The sequence below is a fragment of the Globicephala melas genome, chromosome 4 (assembly GCF_963455315.2).
Source record: "Globicephala melas chromosome 4, mGloMel1.2, whole genome shotgun sequence".
Taxonomy (NCBI): Eukaryota; Metazoa; Chordata; class Mammalia; order Artiodactyla; family Delphinidae; genus Globicephala; species Globicephala melas.
In genome coordinates, this window is record NC_083317.1 from 95,829,158 (window position 1) to 95,851,436 (window position 22,279).

General features: G+C 38.4%; 1 protein-coding gene across 2 annotated transcripts in view; it reads right to left on the reverse strand.

The window, feature by feature from the left end:
* PRKCI (protein kinase C iota) overlaps positions 1 to 22,279 on the reverse strand; it is a 79,754-nt gene that overhangs the window by 36,527 nt on the left and 20,948 nt on the right. Inside the window, exons 3-6 of one of the 2 annotated variants that reach the window (XM_060298425.1) lie at positions 10,655 to 10,805; positions 5,716 to 5,805; positions 3,992 to 4,042; positions 10 to 95 (exon numbers count right to left, since the gene is read on the reverse strand). In XM_060298425.1, coding sequence (XP_060154408.1) covers positions 10 to 95; positions 3,992 to 4,042; positions 5,716 to 5,805; positions 10,655 to 10,805 — 378 coding nt within the window. The remainder of the gene's footprint in view (positions 1 to 9; positions 96 to 3,991; positions 4,043 to 5,715; positions 5,806 to 10,654; positions 10,806 to 22,279) is intronic. The other variant, XM_030863828.3, reaches the window with a different exon arrangement.

Consider the following 22,279-nt stretch of genomic DNA (forward strand, 5'->3'; position numbering starts at 1 on the left):
AAGGTTTACCCTGTTGAAACGCTTGGCTTGAAAAGTGTGGCCATTTGCACAATAAAGCTTTCTCCAGCGGCGTGCACCTCGGCGGTAGATGGATTCTGAAGAGAGATTAAAAGTTAAAAAAAAAAAGGAAGAAACAAAAAGAGCAAGTGTGAATATAAAGTCATTTTATAATCGTCTGTGATTTTTTTCATGATATTCATTGCAGGAAAAAAAATATTGATAAAAATCTGAAAGTGAAAAAATAAAAGTCATCAAGAGACTAGGCTTTTCTGTTTTTTAATTGTCCCCTAACTTTTAATTTTGAAAAAATGTTAAGCCCACAGAAAAGTTGAAAGAATAAACATCTCCATCCTTCACCTACATTTATCTATTACTATAATTTTGCCACATTTGCTTTCTTCTCTATTTACACATACACTTTTTTTTCTGAATCATTTAAAAATAAATTGCAGACATCATAACACTTCATCCTTAAATACCTAAGTATCCATTGCCTGAGATTAAGGACACTCCCCCTAATTCTATTTAACCACAATACCATATTGTGTCTTAGAAAATTAACATTAATTAAATATCACCTAATATACACTTCATCTGCTAATTTCCCTATTTGCTTGAAAAGTGTCTTTCATAGTTTTCTTTTTCTCTCCAGGATCCAATCAAGATTCAGGCACTGAATTTCATTACTATACCTTTTTTGTCTCTTTAATGTATGCTAAAACATTCACTCTATCTTATTTGTTGTTGTTTGCTTTTCATGATGTTGAAAGAGTCTAGGCAGATGTCTTATATCATGACCTACATTCTGGATTTGTCTGTTTCCTCATTAGACTCAAATATATTATGGATTTGTAACACACTTCCCAGATAAAAAAAGGATTCCCAGATAAAAAGTATTAAATACTTTTGGCAAAAATAATACACAGGTGATGTATATTTCTTACTGCATCTCATCAAGAAATGTACAAATGTGAGATTGTTGACTCCCACTACGTGTTCAATCACTCTGTTAAAGGCAGTGATGGCTAGTTTTCTTCTTTGTAAAGGTACGTTTTTGTAAATAACGTATAAGGGACATTTTGTAACCACAAGAATATTCTCTTCACAACAACCTTTTATGCAATGGTTTTTATATTTTTTTTATATCTTTAACTATTCTAAATACATTCCCTAAACAAAGAGGTTCCATGAGATCAAATCAAGTCCACTGGTGTAATTTTGGAAGTCGATCACTATTAAATATATTGTCTATTAGTCATCCCACAGTAATAGTAATCACTGTGCAAATTCCATTAGGTTTCTAAACTCATTTTATTTTTTTGGCTGAATCGCGTGGCTTGCAGGATCTTAGTTCCCGACCAGGGATTGAAACCATGCCCCCTGCAGTGGAAGCGCGGAGTCCTAACCACTGGACCACCAGCAAATTCCCTCAAAACTCATTTTAAAGCAAATGTAGCACTGGGTCTACTATTTAAAATTAAGATAGAAAGAAATGGGTGAAATACTCTGAATTAGAAATTCTGAGACAGCATAATATAGAACCTAAAATATATATGCTTTCATTTTTAATTATTTATTCTGTTAGGAGTAACCAAAGCAGAAAGTTTGTTAATATCTTAACCTAAAAGAACATCTTATTTCAGAAACTTTCATGAACTACAACTTGATATATCTTAAATTTAAACATGTTAATGTTGCCTAGGAATTAAAAGAGCCAAGGGATCACTTTAATGTTATCAATTTTCCTCCATGCTCTAGTTTAGTAATATTAATTATACTGGAGAGGACTGTGTAAAAATCCCCACCAGCAAATTTTAAAGTGGGAAAGTGAGCATGAAATACAGTGAAAAGGTAGGAAAAGACATTTTATCTGGCAAGTGTGCTACAGACCCATAATAGATTTGCAGATGGGACTCTGCAACCAAGATTTGCTATAATGACAAGTCTTTCAAAACAATGGCCTGGACAAAGGAGAGCTACTTCTCCAACACCTCTGTGAAGGCAGCCCACACTGGCTGTAATCCATCTGCCACTGGAAACCCAATGAAATACTCCTAGCTGAATCCAAACCTAAATTTTTCACTATTGCTTCAGAGGCCTACCTACTCCTTATATTTCCCCATCTTCCTATAAAGTACATAGCCCTCATTCAACTCTATATACAAACACCCAGCTCTTTAATTTTTCCTTTTCACCAAGTTGCACGAAGAGTTACAGGATTAAAACTTTAGAGCTATTTCACTTAATACAAAGCAAAACTTTTACTACTATTCTTTCTAAAGTCATGGATAGGTACAGAAACCACAAATAAAAATGAGTTGCCTAATATCTACAATCTATAAATTATACCATACATTAAATTCAAATTTGGTATATATATGTATATATCAAATATATATACATATACACATATGTATATATATATATGAATATACACATATAAACAAATTCCATCAGACCAAATAGTTGCCTCTTTCAATTCATCTCATTAATGCTAACCACTAGCTTAGACATTCAAAAGGAAGTTTCATAACAATTCTTAAGGATGCACGCTAAAGTATTTAGAGGTAAAGTGTCATGTCAGCTTACTCTCAAAGGGTACACAAAAAAATAAATAAAAATAAAACAAGGGCTTCCCTGGTGGCGCAGTGGTTGAGAATCTGCCTGCTAATGCAGGGGACACGGGTTCGCACCCTGGTCTGGGAGGATCCCACATGCCGTGGAGCAACTAGGCCCATGAACCACAACTACTGAGCCTGCGCATCTGGAGCCTGTGCTCTGCAACAAGAGAGGCTGCAATAGTGAGAGGCCCGCGCACCGCGATGAAGAGTGGCCCCCACTTGCCACAACTAGAGAAAGCCCTTGCACAGAAACGAAGACCCAACACAGCAAAAATAAATAAATAAATTACGAAACTCCTACCCCCAACATCTTCTTTAAAAAAAATAAAAATAAAACAAGTGTTTGTTATGTATATACATGTATGCATGTGTGTGCACAGATACAGAGATAAAGCAAACATAGAAAATGTTAATAATTGGTGAATCTTGGTAAAGATATATGGGTATCTTTGTTTTCAATGTTTCTATGTTTTTTCAACTTCTCCATAGGTTTGAAAATTTCCAAGATTAAAAAACAGGAAATGGGGACTTCCCTGGTGGCGCAGTGGTTAAGAATCCGTCTGCCAATGCAGAGGACATGGGTTTGATCCCTGGTCTGGGAAGATTCCACATGCCATGGAGCAACTAAGCCCGTGCACCACAACTACTGAGCCTGTGCTCTAGAGCCCGTGAGCCACAACTACTGAGTCCACGTGCCACAACTACTGAAGCCCATGCGCCTAGAGCCCATGCTCTGCAACAAGAGAAGCCACCACAATGAGAAGCCCACGCACCGCAATGAAGAGTAGCCCCTGCTCGCTGCAACTAGAGAAAAGCCTGAGCGCAGCAACAAAGACCCAACGCAGCCAAAAATAAATTAATTAATTAAAAAAAAAAAAACAGGAAAGGACTTAAAATCAACTTAATTTTCCTTTCAAATGCACAATAGACAATTATGTCAGTAAGTTGTAATTAAAAACTGCCTCATTTTGGGACTTCCCTGGTGGCACAGTGGTTAAGACTCTGCATTCCCGACGCAGGGGGCTCGGGTTCAATCCCTGGTCAGGGAACCAGATCCCTCATGCATGCCGCAACTAAGAGTTTGCAGGCCACAACTAAGTAGCCCGTGAGATGCAACTAAGGAGGCTGCCTGCTGCAACTAAGACCCAGCACAACCAAATAAATAAATAATGTTTTTTTAAATTAAAAAAAAAACTGCCTCATTTCGATTTGGGAAAAGTAGAGACTTTAGGCAGTTTACTAATATACTCTAAATTAGACTGAAGAATGGAAAAGAAATCAAATGAATTAAAAGTTCTATTTCTGATTTCTCTTGTGCCACTGTATCATAAATAACTCTATTCAAAGGTATGAAGTATATAAACACTCACTATCTTCTCCTGGACAAGGCATTCCAGGACGTTCTGGTACACAAGGGAATACTGAAAAACAACAAACTAAAATTAATACAGCATATGTAAAACATACAAATTACACAGAATTTTAAATTCAAATATCACATAAATTGATCTAAACTTAAACCTGACCTTCTCTTGACACAAGATACTTAACATATGGTCAGTACTATTTTTTGAAGGGACCCATTTTACCAAGGCTATAATAAAAGAAATTCTTATGAAAGCGAACATCCATAAACAATGCATCAGAAGCTCAAATTACTCATTCCAATCCCTATTACATCACTAATTGATTTTTTTTTTTGGTCATTAGAGAAATCATTAACTATTTCCTTAAATCCTCATTGTAGTGACAAATTTGCTAGGATGAAGAATTAAAATTACAAAGTGTATACAAATATAAACATAAGCCACTACAGTTTTTCTAAACTTAGGAATAAATTAACATTAAAAACAGTATCCAAATCCAAAAATGTAAGTTTTGTCTTAGGAGCTACAGATTTATAAAAATGCTAATTCAAAACATTTTTATAAAGAGACAGAATATAATGAAATCGTACATTTATAAACATCTAGTCAACTCTTTGTAGTCTGTGATGTACAAAAAAGGACATGGTTTTGAGCACAGAGTATGGGAAACACAGTTCCTGGAATATTTTTAAAAGTTGAAATATAAGCTAACTTCTGAAAACAGATCTCTGATATAGCATAAAAAGCAATAAAGCTTAAGACAAATAATTTCTTTAAACATTCACTGTAGCTTTATTCTAGACAGAGATGACCAAAGGAAGACTTCTAACATTCTTCCAGGATCGCAACAAATTAGAGTATGAATCCCATGGGAGTCACTATGTCAAATTCTGAAGGGAGACAAAAATCAAACTATTTTTTTTAAAAAAAATCACACTGTAAAGGAAAGTACAAAGGAATAATAACAAGATATTGAAATAAGTCATTATATTGAGGGGAGATTTATATTTGTTTCAAGTTGTAAAGAGTTCCCTAGGTCTAGTCTCCTAAGACTCCCAAAAATGCTATGTGAAATACTGCCAATGTATTGCAATTATATTAAGCATATTAAGTGGATTCTACATGACCTAAAAAATTTGAGGGGTAGCATGGCAGAATGAAAAGAACACAGATTTGGAAAGAGAATACCTAGATTTACAACCCAGGTTTACAATGTACCAGTTACATGATGGTTGAGTTTAGGTCTCTCCTTCTATACAACTACCCACCTCTCAGGCTTGCTGACCTTTAACACACTAATGTCTATGATTACTACATAAATAGTTTCACAGTTAACCCTTAAACAAAAGAAAGGGCATTTAAGATATCTTACCTTTGGAAACCATCATTTGCATACATTACAAAACTGCAAGGGGATGACTTAGGTTCTACTGGGCTCTCAATTCTTAAATTCTATGCTAAAACTTTGCTGTAAAACACTGAGATGATCACAGTTTAATACCCAAGAAGGTATACACAAATAAGAAATTTCCTAAGATTATAAGAAGCTGATCGATTTTGTCTTCTCTAGCATTTGAGATACTACTGAACAAGGACAATTACATAGAAAGGAGGGATACAGATTAAGAAAATGACATCAGGACCATGTTTTTAAATGGTTAAGGATACAGGGTTATGTTTTTAAAGAAGTATAGTTCTATAAGAGTAGGAAATGACTATTCCTTTACCATGAATCAAGAGTTCAGAATCCTTGTTTAGCTCATAAAGCCTAAAGGCTTCTTCTAACTCCAACTGAGACGATACTGTACATGGATCTCCTAAAAAATATAAAAAGGAAAAGTAAAGCTCACTTTTAAAATCCTCTACATATGACCAGTAAACAATTTCTACTACATAAAATCTTGAGGAAAAACAATTTCATACTTACAGAAAATATTTGACAAGGACTAAACTTGAGATATTTATTTAGACAATTCTATTCTCTGAAGTAGGTAACATAACTCCCACTCCTATTTCTACAAAATATTACATGAGGTTCACAGATACCAAACTTTAAATGTATACAACCATTTAATTCTTGATGATGTTTACATTCAAAATATAGCAAACAGAATCTACCCTGACCACATTTTAGACTGTCAGTGCAAAAAAAGTTATAACAAAGCTATCCACTGACTATTTATAGAAACTCTGTGTCTGGATTTCTTTTTCTTTCTTTCTTTTTTTTGATTGTCACTGCAACATGATTAATGGCCAGGGGTAAGTTTTCTGTTACCTGTTTCTTCAAAAGAGGAAGTGAAAGTGGTTTCATCACCACAATATGATCAGAGGAGGTCTCTATTTAATCATTTTGTCAAATTTCTCCTTCACCAGAGAGCCTGCTTAAGAGGCTCACAGAAAACAAGCATAGCTACTAAAGTACTCTGGACTGAAGAGCAGTCCCACTTGATTGCTTTTAAGTGTAAATGCCTAGTTTAGTAAACTTACACACAGAGAGGACAAGGAAGAAACATCTCCCTTAGTCAACCAGCCAGTGAACTGAGTCATCCCTGGAAATCAATGAGATGGCAAGTCCCCCTGTACGATGGCATTCCTCAATGAAAAAGTCATTTCGAACATAGTTGGGCCTGAGCTGGGTCCTCAACGCTGCCATTCTTTTACTCATTCTTGTGGTTACTGGTTACACCAAGAGATGCCATCAACCCTGTCCAAACTTCAATCACTCTCAGCAGGGAACTCAGTCTACTACTTCAGAGAGAAAAGTGAGGTCATTTCCTTTCCTGTTGACTCAAAGAGATGAGTGCCTCTGTTCTTTTCTCCAACTTGGCCACTGAGTCCCTCCTTTCCTTTATCTTCTCTGGGCATTATTCCACTAGTCCTCCCCAGTCCTATCTTCATTTTTTCTTTCCTTCCACTAGCTCTTCTCAGGCAAAGGCATGTTTGAGTCTCCCTCTCCAAAACCTCTCTCCTGCCCAGGGTGCCATTCATTCTGTAGCCACAAGTCTCAAGAATAAACTACAGACTGAAACGAGGGGGTGAGCGAGAAGAAACGGAAGAAAAAGGGACAGGGCCTTTGAATTTTGACTTCATACTTTTCTTTTGTATTTTTTAATTCATAGATTTATAATCTTTTAGACTTAATAGAAACAGCTTTTCTTCCTATCAAGAGTGAACACACATTGCTTTCTCCATGTTCCTATCTTCCAAGCATTTCTCAAAATTTTGCTATCAGGTTTTAGTCCAAACACTTCTAAAACTGCCGTATCTAACGTCATGGAAGCAGCTGCTGAAATCAAAGACATGTTTTGTCTTTACTCTGGTTGACCTCGCTATACCATCGAACAAAGTTATCCACTGACTATTTACAGAAATTTTGTGTCTGGGTTTCTAAACACCATTCTCCTGGTCTACCAACTCTTTTTTTTTTCATTTTATTTATTTTTGGCTGCGTTGGGTCTTCAGTTGCTGCGCGGGCTTTCTTTCTCTAGTTGCGATAAGCAGGGACTTCTCTTCGTTGTGGTGTATGGGCTTTTGCTTGCGGTGGCTTCTCTTGTTGCGGAGCATGGGCTCTAGGCGCACAGGCTTCAGTAGTCGTGGAGCGCGGGCTCAGTAGTTATGGCACGCGGGCTCTAGAGTGTGTAGGCTCAGTAGTTGTGGAGCATAGGCTTAGTTGCTCTGCAGCATGTGGGATCTCCTGGACCAGGGATCGAACTTGTGGCCCCTGCATTAGCAGGCGGAAGCTTATCCACTGTGCCGCCAGGGAAGTCCCCAACTCTTCTTTTAACTTTTTATTTTGGAAATTTTCAAACATATTACAAAATCCTGTTTCACCTGCGGACTCACTCACTTACCCTCCTCCACCATGTCATTCTGAGCAAATCCCTACAACGCTAGATAAAAATTCCTTAACATAATCATAATACCATTATAAACCTATATAAACTAACAAAAATCACTATAAAATATCCAAACATAACCATATACAAAAGAATAAAGTTGAACCTTTATCTTATATAATAAATAAAAATGAAATCAAAATGGATCACAGACCTAAAATGCAACAGCTAAAACTACAAAACTCTTGGGGGAAAACACAGGGAGAAAGCTTCACGACATTGGGTTTGGCAACAATTTCTTGGATGTGACACCAAAAGCACATGTAAGAAAAAAAATAATACATTGGTCTACAACAAAATTAAAAACTTTTGTGTGGGGCTTCCCTGGTGGAGTAGTGGCTTAGAGTCCACCTGCCGATGCAGGGGACACGGGTTCGTGCCCCGGTCCAAGAAGATCCCACATGCTGCGGAACGGCTGGGCCCGTGAGCCATGGTCGCTGAGCCTGCGCGTCCAGAGCCTGTGCTCCTCAACGGGAGAGGCCACAACACTGAGAGGCCCGCGTACCACAAAAAAAAAAAAAAAAAAAAACCTTTTGTGTGTAAAAGGACACTATCAGCACAGTGAAAAGACAACCTATTGGAGGAAATATTTGCAAATGATACATCTGATAAGGGATTAACACTCGAAATATGTAAAGAATTCCTACAACTCTACAACGACGAAAATAAATAAATGAGCAAAGGATATTTCTCCAAAGAAGATATACAAATAGCCAACAAGCACATGAAAAGAGGTTCAACACCACTAATCATCAGGAAAATGCAAATCAATGAGATACCACTTCAAACCCATAAGGTTTTGTAAAACACACACAAACATTCACAGACAATAACAAGTGTTGGCAAGGATGTGGAGAAACTGGAACCCTTGTGCATTGATGGTGGGAATGTACAATGATGCAGCGACCTCAAAAAATAAAACATATAATTACCTATTATCCAGCAATTCCATTTCTGGGTATACTTCCAAAGAACTAAAAGCAGAGACTCCAACAGATATTTGTACACCCATGTTCACAGCAGCACTATTCACAACAGCCAAAAGGTAGAAGCAACCCAAGTGTCCAACAACAGATGAATGGATAAACAAAACATGGTATATACAGTTGGCCTTCCATATCTATAGGTTCTGAATCTGTGGATTCAATCAACCTCGGATCAAAAATATTTGAAAAAAAAATTCCAGAAAGTTCATAAAAAACTAAAACTAGAATTTGCCATGCACTGGCAACTATTTGCATAGCATTTACAATGTATTAGGTATTATAGGTAATCTATAGATGATTTAAAGGATATGGAAGAATATGCGTAGGTTACATGCAAATACTACACCATTTTATTTAAGGGATTTGAGCATAACCAAATTTTGGTATCCCTGGAAGGCTCTAGTACCAATCTACTGTGGACACCAAGGGATGACTGTACATACAAAAGAAGTATTATTTAGTCTTAAAAAGGAAGTTGTATATAAACAGCTCATACAACTCAATATCAAAATAACAAATAACCCAATAAAAAAATGGGCAGAAGGGACTTCCCTGGTGGCAGTGTTAAGAATCCGCCTGCCAATGCAGGGGACACAGGTTTGAGCCCTGGTCTGGGAAGATCCCACATGCGGCGGAGCAACTAAGCCCGTGTGCCACAACTACTGAGCCAGCTCTCTAGACCCCATGGGCCACAACTACTGAGCCCACGTGCCACACCTACTGAAGCCCACACGCCTAGAGTCCACACTCCACAACAAGAGAAGCCACCCCAATAAGAAGCCCATGCACCACAAAAAGTAGGCTCCACTCGCTGCAACTAGAGAAAGCCTGCACGCAGCAATGAAGACCCAACGCAGCCAAAAGTAAATAAATTTATACATTAAAAAAAAGTGGGGGGCTTCCCTGGTGGCACAGTGGTTGAGAGCCCGCCTGCCGATGCAGGGGACACGGGTTCGTGCCCTGGTCCGGGAGGATCCCACATGCTGCGGAGCGGCTGAGCCCGTGAGCCATGGCTGCTGGGCCTGAGCGTCCGGAGACTGTGCTCCGCAACGGGAGGGGCCACAGCAGTGAGAGACCCACGTACCGCAAAAAAAAAAAAAAAAAAAGTGGGAAGAAGACCTAAACAGATGTTTCTCCAAAGAAGACATACTGTTGGCCAACAGGCACATGAAAAGATGCTCAGCATTGCTAATTATCAGGGAAGTGCAGATCAAAACTACAATGAGGTATCACCTCACACTAGTCAAAATGGCCATCATCAAAAAGTCTACAAACAATAAATGTTGGAGAGGGTGTGGAGAAAGGGGAACCCTCCTACACTGTTGGTAGGAATGTAAATTGGTGCAGCCACTATGGAAAACAGTATGGAGGTTCCTCAAAAAACTAAAAATAGCGTCATCATATGATCTAGCAATCCCACTCTTGGGCATATATCTAGAAAAGATGAAAACTCTAATTCAAAAAGATGTATGCACCCCAGTGCTCACTGCAGCACTATTCACAACAGCCAAGATATGGAAGCAACCTATGTGCCCATCAACAGAAGAATGGATAAAGAAGATGTGGTATATGTATATACAAAGGAATATTACTCAGCCACAAAAAAGAATGAAATAATGTCATTTGCAGCAACATAGATGGACGTAGAGGTTATCACACTAAGTGAAGTCAGACAGAGAAAGACAAATATATGATATCACTTATTTATGGAATCTAAAAAAATGATACAAATGAATTTATTTACAAAACAGAGACAGACTCACAGACATAGAAAACAATCTTACGGGGCTTTCCTGGTGGCGCAGTGGTTAAGAATCCACCTGCCAATGCAGGGGACACGGGTTCGACCCCTGGTCCGGGAGGATGCCACATGCCGCAGAGCAACCAAGCCTGTGCGCCACAACTACTGAAGCCCGCATGCCTGGAGCCCATGTTCTGCAACGAGAAGCCACCAAAATGAGAAGCCCCCACACGGCAACGATGAGCAGCCCCCGCTCGCCACAACTAAGGAAAGTGCTCGTGGCAATGAACACCCAACGAAGCCAAAAAAAAAAAAAAGAAAACAATCTTATGGTTACCAAAGGGTAAGGGATGGGTGAGGGATACATTAGGAGTGTGGGATTCACAGATACACACTAGTATATATAAAATAGAAAAAAAAAGAGGAAGCAAATTTTGACACATGCTACAACATGAATGAACCTTGAAGACACTATGGTAAGTGAAACAAGTCAGTTACTAAAGGACAAATATTGTATGATTCTACTTCAGTAAGGTACCTAGAGTAGTAAAATTCGCAGAAACAAGGTAGAATGGTGGTTGCCATTTGCTGGAGGAGAGAGGAGAATGAGGATTTATTGGGTAAAGAATAACTTTATAGGGTAAAATTAATGGGTAAAGAGTTTCAGTTGGGAAGATGAGAAAGTTCTGGAGATGGATGGTGCGGATGGTTGGACTGGCTCTAGCACTATATTAACTAAGAAAAAGCCACAGAGTGGCGCTGTGCCAGTTCTAGGCTTCCACCTTATAAACATCTGGCATCTTTTGCTTTTGGGAGCCCTAAGTCACCATGTAAGAAGTTCAGCTGCCTCTGAGAGTAGAAGCCCTGAGACTACAGAGAGAGAGAAAGAGAACCTACTATGCTAGCATCCCAGGTGAGCCTCCACGTGACTCCAGACCCGGATGTCATCCAATTGCTACTGCATGAGAGACCTCAAGTGAGACCAGCAGAGCCAATCAACTCACAGAAGTGTAAAAAACTATAAAGTAAAAGGGTGGGTTTTTTAAAGCCACTAGGCTTTGAGGTGATTTGTTATGTTACAAACACCTTCCTGCCACCTTTCAAGGTGAATCTTGAAATTCTGTGTATCTTACAAGACCCAGGACAAATGCCACCTCTTCTGAAAAGCTTTACCTGAGGGGGTAATGTTTCACATTTTTTAAAAAATGCTAGATATAATCTACTCATTTTTAATAACAGCTTTATTGAGATACAATTCACACAGCATTCAATTTACCCATTTGAAGTGTACAGTTCAGTGGTCGTTAGTATATTCACAGAGCTGTGCAACTACCACCATAATCAATTTTAGAACATTTTCATAACCCCTCCTCAAAAAAAACCCTTCCAATTAGCAGTCACTCCCCATTTCCCCCCAACCTCTCCTTCCACTGTCAGACCTAGGCAACCACTGATTATTTTCAGTCTCTACAGATTTGCCTTTTCTGGACATTTCATATAAATGGAATCACACAATATGTGGTCTTTTATGTCTAGATTTTTTTTGCTTAGAGTGTTTTCAAGTTCATCTAAGTTGTAGCATGTATCAGTATTCAGTCCTTATTTATTAGTGAATAATATAGTAAATATTCTTGAACTGAAATATTTGTGCTTGAGTAATTTCTCATGATACTTTCCTAGAAATAGAAATGATTGGCTCAAAGTATGCCCATTTAAAATTTTGACAATTATTTCAAAATTTGGAATGATAGTAACTCCAAAAAGGTTATGCCATATACACTCAACCAAGTGTGTTTTTCCTAACCCTTACAGGTAATGATTAAATTTTAACTATTTTCTAATCTGATAGATGAAAACTGATGTCTTATTTTAAAATCTTTGTTTCTTTATTAGTGATCCTTGAGCTTTTTTTGTCATTTATGAATTAGCTATTTGCACCTTTTTCAGTAGATGCTTCATCTATTTCTTTTTGACTTAATTATCTTATATTAGAGATAAGCAATCCTTTGTAAATGTTGCAAATATTTTTTTCTCAGTTGTTATTACTTCTATATCTGTGATTATGATGTTTTTCAATATAAAGAATTAGGAAAAGTCTTCCGTCTTTACATTTCCTTTTTCAGAATTTTCCCATTTATTCTTTTTTAAAAATTTATTTATTTATTTTTGGCTGCATTGGGTCTTCGTTGCTGTGCAGGCTTTCACTAGTTGCAGCGAGCGGGGGCTACTCTTTGTTGCGGTGTGTGGGCTTCTCATTGTGGTGGCTTCTCTTGTTGCGGATCACGGGCTCTAGGCGTGCGGGCTTCAGTAGTTGTGGCATGCAGGCTCAGTAGTTGTGGGTCGCGGGCTGTACAGCGCAGGCTCAGTAGTTGTGGCAGATTGCTTAGTTGCTCCGCGACATGTGGGATCTTCCCGGACCAGGGATTGAACCCGAGTCCCCTGCATTGGTAGGTGGACTCTTTAACCACTGCACCACCAGGGAAGTCCCCCCATTTACTCTTGAGCATTTATTTTTCCAGATGAAATTGCCAGTTTCTAAAAGATCCTATTAGAATTTGGGGGGGGAACTGTGCTCTTTACAGATTGATCTATAGGGAGTTTACTTTTTCTATGTTCCCTCTCCCTAACCCATTATTCAGGTTTTATTTATGGCACCCAATTGTTTTTTTGGTTTTTTAAACATCTTTATTGGATTATAATTGCTTTACAACATTGTGTTAGTTTCTGCTGTACAACAAAGTGAATCAGCTATATGTATACTTATGTGGGGTTTTTTTTAAGTTTTGTGGTTTCTATGCATTTCTTTAAAGTTTATTCCTAGATTAAAAAAAAATTATGTTATTACATGGATGAAATCTTTTCTTCCAATATACTTTCTGACTGAGTATTACCTTTATAAAGGAAAGCTATTTGTTCTCTCATATACTGACTTTATATTTGTCTTAGTGTTGTTGATATCTTAAGAGACTAGTTGAAAAATAGGTCAACATGATTCAACCAGATTGCATAGATAGAGCATTTTTATTTATTTATTTATTTAATATTTATTTGGTTGCACTGGGTCTTAGTTGTGGCAGGCAGGCTCCTTAGTTGCGGCTCCAGGGCTCCTTAGTTGTGGCATATGGGCTCCTTAGTTGCAGCATGCGAACTCTTAGTTGCGGCACGCGAACTCTTAGTTGAGGCATGCATGTGGGATCTAGTTCTCTGACCAGGGAAAGAACCCAGGCCCCCTGCATTGGGAACACAGAGTCTTATCCACTGTGCCACCGGGGAAGTCCCAGATATACCATTTTTAGATCAATACTCAGTACACTGATAATAACAGGTGTTGGTGAGGATGCAGAGAAACTGGAATCCTCATACACTGCTAGTGGGAATGTAAAATGGTGTTGCTGCTTTGAAAAACAGTCTGGTAGTTCCTCAAAAAGTTGAACATTTGTTACCATATGACCCAGCAATTCCACTCCTAGATATATATCCAAGAGATATGAAAACATATGTCCACACAAAAAGTTGTAACGAAATGTTCATAGAAACATTACTCATAATAGTCACAAAGTGGAAATAACCGAAATATCTATCAATTGATGAATGGATAAATAAAATGTGGTATGAATACAACGGACTATTAACCATTAAAAAAGGATTAAGTATTAATACTTTATATATCATGTCTAGATTAGGTAAATCTATAGAAACAAGAGCTAGATACGTGGTTACTTAGGTCTGGGGACAGTGGGGGAAGGAACTTGGGGGAAAGAGAGAGTAACTGCTAATGAGCATGGGGTTTCTTTTTTGAGCAATGAAAATGTTGTAAAATTGATTGTGGTGACGGCTGCACACTCTCTGCACAAATATACTAAAAACCACTGAATTGTACACTTTAAATGATAAATTATATCTCAATAAAGCTATTTAAAAATATTTAGTGCAGCATTTTTATAAAAGTGAGTTCGATAACAAAGTAATATTCCAGTCCAAAAGCAAAGTCTGTCTTAACTTGCCTCAAAGAAATAAAGCAATTCTTTTATACAGACTCACTTTCTCACTTATGCAAATTTCTCCCAATTTGCCACACACATGAAAGTGTAAGTCACATAATTACACTCTATTTTTTTGGCGGTACGCGGGCCTCTCACTGTTGAGGCCTCTTCCATTGCAGAGCACAGGCTCCAGACGTGCAGGCTCAGCGGCCATGGTTCACGGGCCTAGCCGCTCCACAGCATGTGGGATCTTCCCGGACCAGGGCACGAACCTGTGTCCCCTGCATTGGCAGGCGGACTCTCAACCACTACGCCACCAGGGAAGCCCACGCTCTATTTTTTGACGTAGGTTTTAAAAAATAACTTTCGCTTCTATAGAAGTATATTTAAGTGCAGGCCAAAGTTTAAAAACAGAAAAGCAACATAAAAAAGAATAATGAAAATTTCACATTTCAATAAGTGTGCAAATTACTCTTCCAATTAGAAAAATAAGCCAGCTTAAAAAAAAAGAAAAACAAGCCAGTTGACTAAATTAATTCCAAAGAATGAAACAGTCAAAGAATTCTAGGAACAGAATGAATCTGAAATATAATGAATGCTTCATTTCTAATTTTCCAGGTGAGGGACCTGAGTCCATGCTGGCAAATACATTTAAGCTCACCTCAGATTGTTTTCTAAACAATGAGAAATATTATATCATTCTTTCTCTCTCTCTCTCTTTCTCTCTCTCTCTCTATATATATATCTCTCACACATGAATGATACCAATGAATGCCTTATAAGCATCTTGATTTTTAAAAAATTTAAACACTAAATCCAATTTTCTCTAGACTCACTAGCTGCTTGCAATGTCCTAATGGCCTATTTCTACAAAAATTTCCAAAAAAACTTACAAGATTGAACCAAATTCAACACCCAGCAATTATGCCTTCCACAGTTCAAGTGGCTTCTGCAGTTAGGATGATTTTACTGCAGTAGTATGAATTAAAAAATCCCAAACCTTAACCACCTCACTTTCTGAGCAACCTCACGTAAACCACTTCTTTAAGATGGTCCCTGATTTCCTTATTTGCAGAAAAAAGAAGAGATGAGACAAAAATTGAGTAAATGCTATCTGTAAAGGACTGGGAGTATCTTAACAAAAAGGAACTTCAGGGACTTTCCTTGTGGTCCAGTGGTAAGACTCAGTACTCCCAATGCAGGGGGTCCGGGTTCAATTCCTGGTCAGGGAGCTAGATCCCGCATGCATGCCGCAACTAAGAAGCCCACATGCCACAACTAAGAGTCCACATGCTGCAACTAAGAAGTCCACATGCCACAACTAAGAGTCCACATGCTGCAACTAAGAAGTCCACACGCCACAACTAAGAAGTCCGCATGGGACTTCCCTGGTGGCCCACTGGTAAAGAATCTGCCTTACAATGCAGGGGACGCAGGTTCGATCCCTGGTCAGGGAACTAAGATCCCACATGCCGCGGGGCAACTGAGCCTGCATGCCACAACTACTGAGCTCGCACGCCTCAACTAGAGCCCGTGTGCCACAAACTACAGAGCCCATGCACCCTGGAGCTCATGCGCCACAACTAGAGAGAGAAAACCTGCATGCCACAACTAGAGAGAAGCCCATGTACCACCATGAAGAGCCTGTGCACCACAACGGAAGATCCCGTATGCCGCAACTAAGACCTGACGCAGCCAAAAATAAATAATAAATAAATCTTTAAGAAAAAAAAGTCTACATGCCACAACTAAAGATCCCTCATGCCGCAACTAAGACCCGGCACAGCCTAAATAAATAAATAAATAAAACAGGAAAACGAAAAAGGAACTTCAGAAATAAACACAAAACAACACAAAGGAAACATTCAAAGTACATATAAAATGAACAACTAAATTAAGAAAAGATCATTAAAAAGATTACAAGTCTCTATGAAAAATAAACACAATTCTGCATCAGCATGATAGGATTATGGATGCAGTTTTTGAAGTTTTCTTTATAACTTTAAAAATTGACTTAGGGCTTCCCTGCTGGCGCAGTGGTTGGGAGTCTGCCTGCTGATGCAGGGGACGCGGGTTCATGTCCGGGCCCGGGAGGATACCACATGCCGCGGAGCGGCTGGGCCCGTGGGCCATGGCCGCTGGGCCTGCGCGTCCGGAGCCTGTGCTCCGCAACAGGAGAGGCCACAACAGTGAGAGGCCCGCGTACCGCAAAAAAAAAAAAAAAATTGACTTAATATTAAATTCTTAACTGGCATATACAAGATATCAAAGGTCTAGAAAAGCCTTTAAGGAGTTGTGTGCTGGAGAAAAATGTTGTATTCTCAACTCATATCAACCTAATTAGATAGTACATGCTCCTGGAGCAAAGGGAAAAACAGCCAGACATTACAAGCTGTATATCACCTAGATAAATGTCATATAAAATAAATTACATTCTTAGGAAATGCCTGAGTCAGGACTTTAAAAAGGAGCATCAAAAATCGCCCAAAGAGGTGTCCTGCGGTACTTTACATACAGGTTCTCTCCCAGGCTCCAGATCCCATCACAATTTTCTCCTATGTTAAAACAAGGGCTGTATTTCCTACATTGCAAAGAGAATGGCAAAGCTAAAGATCATATATTTAAAGTGACTCACAGTATGCTTAGTTCATTACAGGTGTGGTTTTTAATATTGCACTTTGATTGAAAGCCATGAGTGGAATTAACCAGTGTTAAAAGTATTGTAATAACCATATTTTTAAAAATCAATTTTTCTCTTTTGCTAGATATTGTCCTTTTGCCAGGCCAGCATCTGCTTGCTCTTGGTTGAAACCTAAGTTAGGTCAAGTATCTGCTTTCAGTATGTACCCTAGAGATTGATGCTTTTGAAAAACTACAAGGAAGTGTGAAAGTAAAGTTAATCACTGACATTGCGTATACTCACATCTGTTTTGTTTTCATTGGACTGAATGTCTTTGGTTCAGGTGTTACCTTTTCAGGCCAACTGCTTAATGCCTGATAAAGCAGGACACATAACTCAGAAGCAGAACATTCCATGTAGAGTCATCATGAAACAAAAATGAGACAGAAAGCTATGTTTCAAAGCCCACTCAATTACTAAAGTCCAAATTCATATCCTAAAAAAGGCATACACCCAGAGTGAGATCTGCTCAGTTCAACGAATTTAAAGGTAATGAAATCTGTATATTAACCAGCAGGCCTGCTCTTTTTTCAATGCATTTACATTTTCTTTTCACCTATAAAAACAAAGAAATTAGAGCGGTGGACCTCAAGGCATTTGGTAAATATGCAAGATCCAATTATTTATGAGATAACTTCACAAGGTGCTGAACATGACACACATATGTAACACTAGTTATATTAGGTACTTTAGCATATGGCTGAATTCACTGCCCCACATTTGAAAGAATCAACACAGCCTGAAACCAAAGTTGTCAATGTTTAATATTTGCCTGATAGATGATAGATAGATGATAGATCTTCCTGATCTTTGAGCCTGCCACAGATTTATAGATTCACTCTCTGCTCCCACCAAGACCTTCCTACTGCCACCCTGCCTCTGAATACTGGGTTCAAGACACTGTATGCCACTTCTGAAAGTCACAGCACTCCCTAAAGGGTTGCATTGCTTAAAATGCAGATTTGCAAAAATTTTCCAAGAATAATATAGTATTTAGGTGGTCATCCTTTCAATATTAGGCCCCATAACAGATAGTAATAGATTTCTGGCTTCTTGCTTCCTTTTTTCTGGGAGGTGGAAATCAGTGGTTACAGAAGCATGTGCTATCCTATCAAGCTGCTCATTCTCAACTTCCACTTTTGGAGAAGATAAACTAACAGAAACTGGATTTAACCCTCCTCCTAAAACAACAGAAAAACTGGACAAAATAAATGAAAAAAAAATGGTTCAAGATATTGGAAATCAAGCAATGAAGGATCAACTGTTTCCAAGTAACTTAAATGGTTATTTAAGTTACTATTTTTGAGCATCCCAGAACAAAGCTCAAAAATATCTACACAAATACAAATATATTCAACATCCAATAAGGCAAACGTCAAAATGTCCAGAATCCAATCAACTCTAAGCAGGCACGTGAAGAAGCAGGAAAAGATGACCCATAACAGGAGAAAGATCAATCAATTGAAATTGACCCCAAACTGACACCAATATAAGAACTTGTAAACATGGACATTAAAAGAGTTATAATTATATCCAATATGTGCAGAAGCTATGGGTATTGAGCATGTTAAGTAAACAGGGAAGATATTTTAAAAGACCCAGATTTAATGTCTAGAAATGCTGCTACAATTTCTGAAGTGAAAAATGCTCTAGAGGGAATTCATGGCAGATTAGACATTGCAGGAGAAAAGATTAGTGAACTTGAAAACATAGCTATAAAACTATACAAAATGAAATGCAGAGGAAAAGACTGAAAAAGGAAAAAAATAAAAGAACAGAGAGTTAGTGAACTTTATGACAAGTTTGAGAAGCCTAATATACATGTAACTGGAATCCCTGAAAGAGGAATCTGGTGACAGAAAACAATATTTGAAGAGATAATGGCCAAAATTTTTCCAAATTTGATGAAAACTATAAACCCACGGATCCAAGTAGACCAACAAATCTCAAGACAAGAAACATGAAGAAAACTGAACTAAGGTCCATCATTATCAAATTGCTTTATCCAGTGATAAAGAGAAAAATCTTAAAAGCAGCCAAAGAGACACATTACATAAGAGAAACAAAGGAAAAGATGACAGCAGATTCTGCATCAGAAACAATGCAGTACAAAACAGTGTACTGAATGAAAAAAAATTATCAACCTATAATTATTTACCCAGCAAAATTATCTTTCAAAAACAAAGATGACCTCAGGAATTCCCTGGCAGTCCAGTGGTTAGGACTCCATGCTCTCATTGCCCTGGGCCTGATTTCAATCCCTGGTTGGGGAACTAACATCCCACAAGCCGTGCGGTGTGGCCAAAAAAAACCAAAACCAAAAACAAACCAAAAAAAAAAAAGCAAAAAAACAAAGGTGACCTAGAGGCAAATTCATAGACAAATTCAGAGAGACAGAAAGGCAAATTCATAGAGAGAGAAAGTGTAAGTGAGGTTACCAGGAGCTGGAGGAGTGGGAATGGAGCTGGAGAAGCTGGAGGAGGGGAGTTATTGTTTGATGGGTATAGAGTTTTTGTTTGAGATGATAAAAAGTTCTGGAAATGGGTAGTGAGGATGGTTGCATGACATTCTGAATGTGCTTAAATGTCACTGAATTGTACACTTTAAAAAGGTTAAAATGGGGACTTCCCTGGTGGCGCAGTGGATAAGATTCTGCACTCCCAATGCAGGGGGCCTGGGTTCGATCCCTTGTTGGGGAACCAGATCCCGCATGCATGCCACAACTAAGAGTTCGCATGCTGCAACTAAGAAGCCCACGTGCCACAACTAAGCAGCCCGCAAGCCATAACTAAGGAGCCCATGAGCCACAACTATGGAGCCTGCCTGCTGCAACTAAGACTGCACACAGCAAATAAATAAATAATTTTTTTAAAAAAAAGGTTAAAATGGTAAAATTTTGTGTTATGTATGGTTTATGACAATTTTTTTAAAAAAGAATTTTAAAAAAGGAATATACTAGTTCTCCATCTACATAAGGCCCAGTAAAAAAAAAAAAAAGAAAGAAATGGGAAGTTTCAAAATATGTGCTGAATAATGCCACTGATATAAATTTAAAAGCACATAAAGGGAATTCCCTAGCAGTCCAGTGGTTAGGACTCAGTGCTTTCACTGCAGTGGGCCCAGGGTTCAATCCCTGGTCAGGGAACTAAAATCCCTCAACCCACATAGCATGGCCAAAAAACTAAAATAAAATAAATAAAAGCACATAAAAACACTATACTTTGTCATGTATACATATAAAAAGTGACAGATTAGTGGTTGCTTAGGGGTTGAGGGATAGGAGTGCGAAGACAGTTTAGACTATAAACTTATTCTATGGTAGTAGTTGGCTCTTACAGAGGGAAGGAAGACAATGCAATTGGAGACGGGGTTGCCAACAAGAAGGACAGAACTTCGCAGAGACCAGAGCATGTTTGACAGCATGTCTGAGAGCCCTGGTGCCCTGCTGGACTCCTATGGTCTCTCTTGCTTCACCTCTCAACAAATCCCCACCTCACCACTGCAAGGCGTTTCTCCCAGGTGGGCCCCAGTCTGATCCTTTTGCCTTTCAGGCATCACCACAGCCTGATATATAAATGGTAGCAGCCAGAACTTACTAGGTAGAATGTCTGGGGCATGGTGCTGGGGCAGAGGCCAGAGCTAAGAGAAGTGCTTGGGGACTTCTTAAAGTTAGCTATCTTCTCGAGGGGTCCTCTACCCCCTGGGAGTACAGGAAGACTTTCCAGGGACTACCAGGCATAGTTTTTTAAAGGTATCCATTTCCTCAACTTCCATATAAACTCCTTTCTAAAAACCATCTGCCTGAGGACATGCCTGGAGTGCAGTACCCCATCTCATCTCCTCAAATTTTCCTTTTCCTGTTTCACTAAAAAAAAAAAGCATATATACCTACCATATGATCCAGCCATTCCACCTCTAAGTATTTACCCAAGACAAAAGGAAATATATATTGATACAAAGACTTGTATGTGATTGCCACAGCACCTTTATTTATAATAGCCCCAAACTAGAAACAAACTCAATGTCCATCAACAGATGAACAGATAAACAAATTGTGGTACATCCACATGATGGAATACCACTCAGCAAAAAAAAAAAAAAAAAAAAAGAACTACTGATACACACAAAACATGTATCAATAATTATGCTGAGTGAAAGAAGCCAGACCAAAAATGCAAACTAACCCATAGGGACAGAAAGCAGATCAGTAGTTGCCTGGAATAGAGGAGCAGGAGTGAGGAATTGCAAAGCAGACGGAAACATTAAGGGGTAATAGGTATGTTCTCTACCTTGCTTGTGGTGATGGTTTCCTGGGTGTCAAACTTCATCAAATAGTATACTTACAATATGCACAGTTTATTGTATGTTAATTATACCTCAGTAAAGCTATTTTTAGAGGAGAAGTAAAGATACGGAAAAGCTAAAAGAATTCATTACCAGCAAACCTCCACTACAGAAATGTTAAAGGAAGTTCTCCAAGCAGAAGGAAAATACCAGTTACAAAACAAGATCTGCTCAGAGGTACTCGGATTTTCTTTCTTATTGATTTTCATTTTTGAATTTTCAGGTTTGGAGCCACAACATTGCTATCTAAATAACTGAAGTTACACTGAATATACATTCAGTCCAAAAGTTTTCACTCACTGTTTTTTCTGACACGATTACCGCTATCAGTGCATAGTGCTGGGGATTAAAAAAAAGTATGAAGAATGATTTACTATTTTAGTTCTTAACATACCAGCTAAAATTACACCAGACTGAAGATGTTTGGAAAACATCACATCAGAGAAATATGTTTCTTGCCATCCTAAGTATGGTTTTGTTGCATCTTGGCACTCTATGTTTCCCCCCATGATCAAATCAGATTTATAATGCAAGTCAGGAAGAAGCTTAACCTCCCAGAATCCAGAAACACTCCATGCTCTTTACGTCAAAGAAAGTTTATACTCATTTGAAATTTCCATGTAACTCACCTACTAGAGTCAACAGGACATGAATTAAAGTA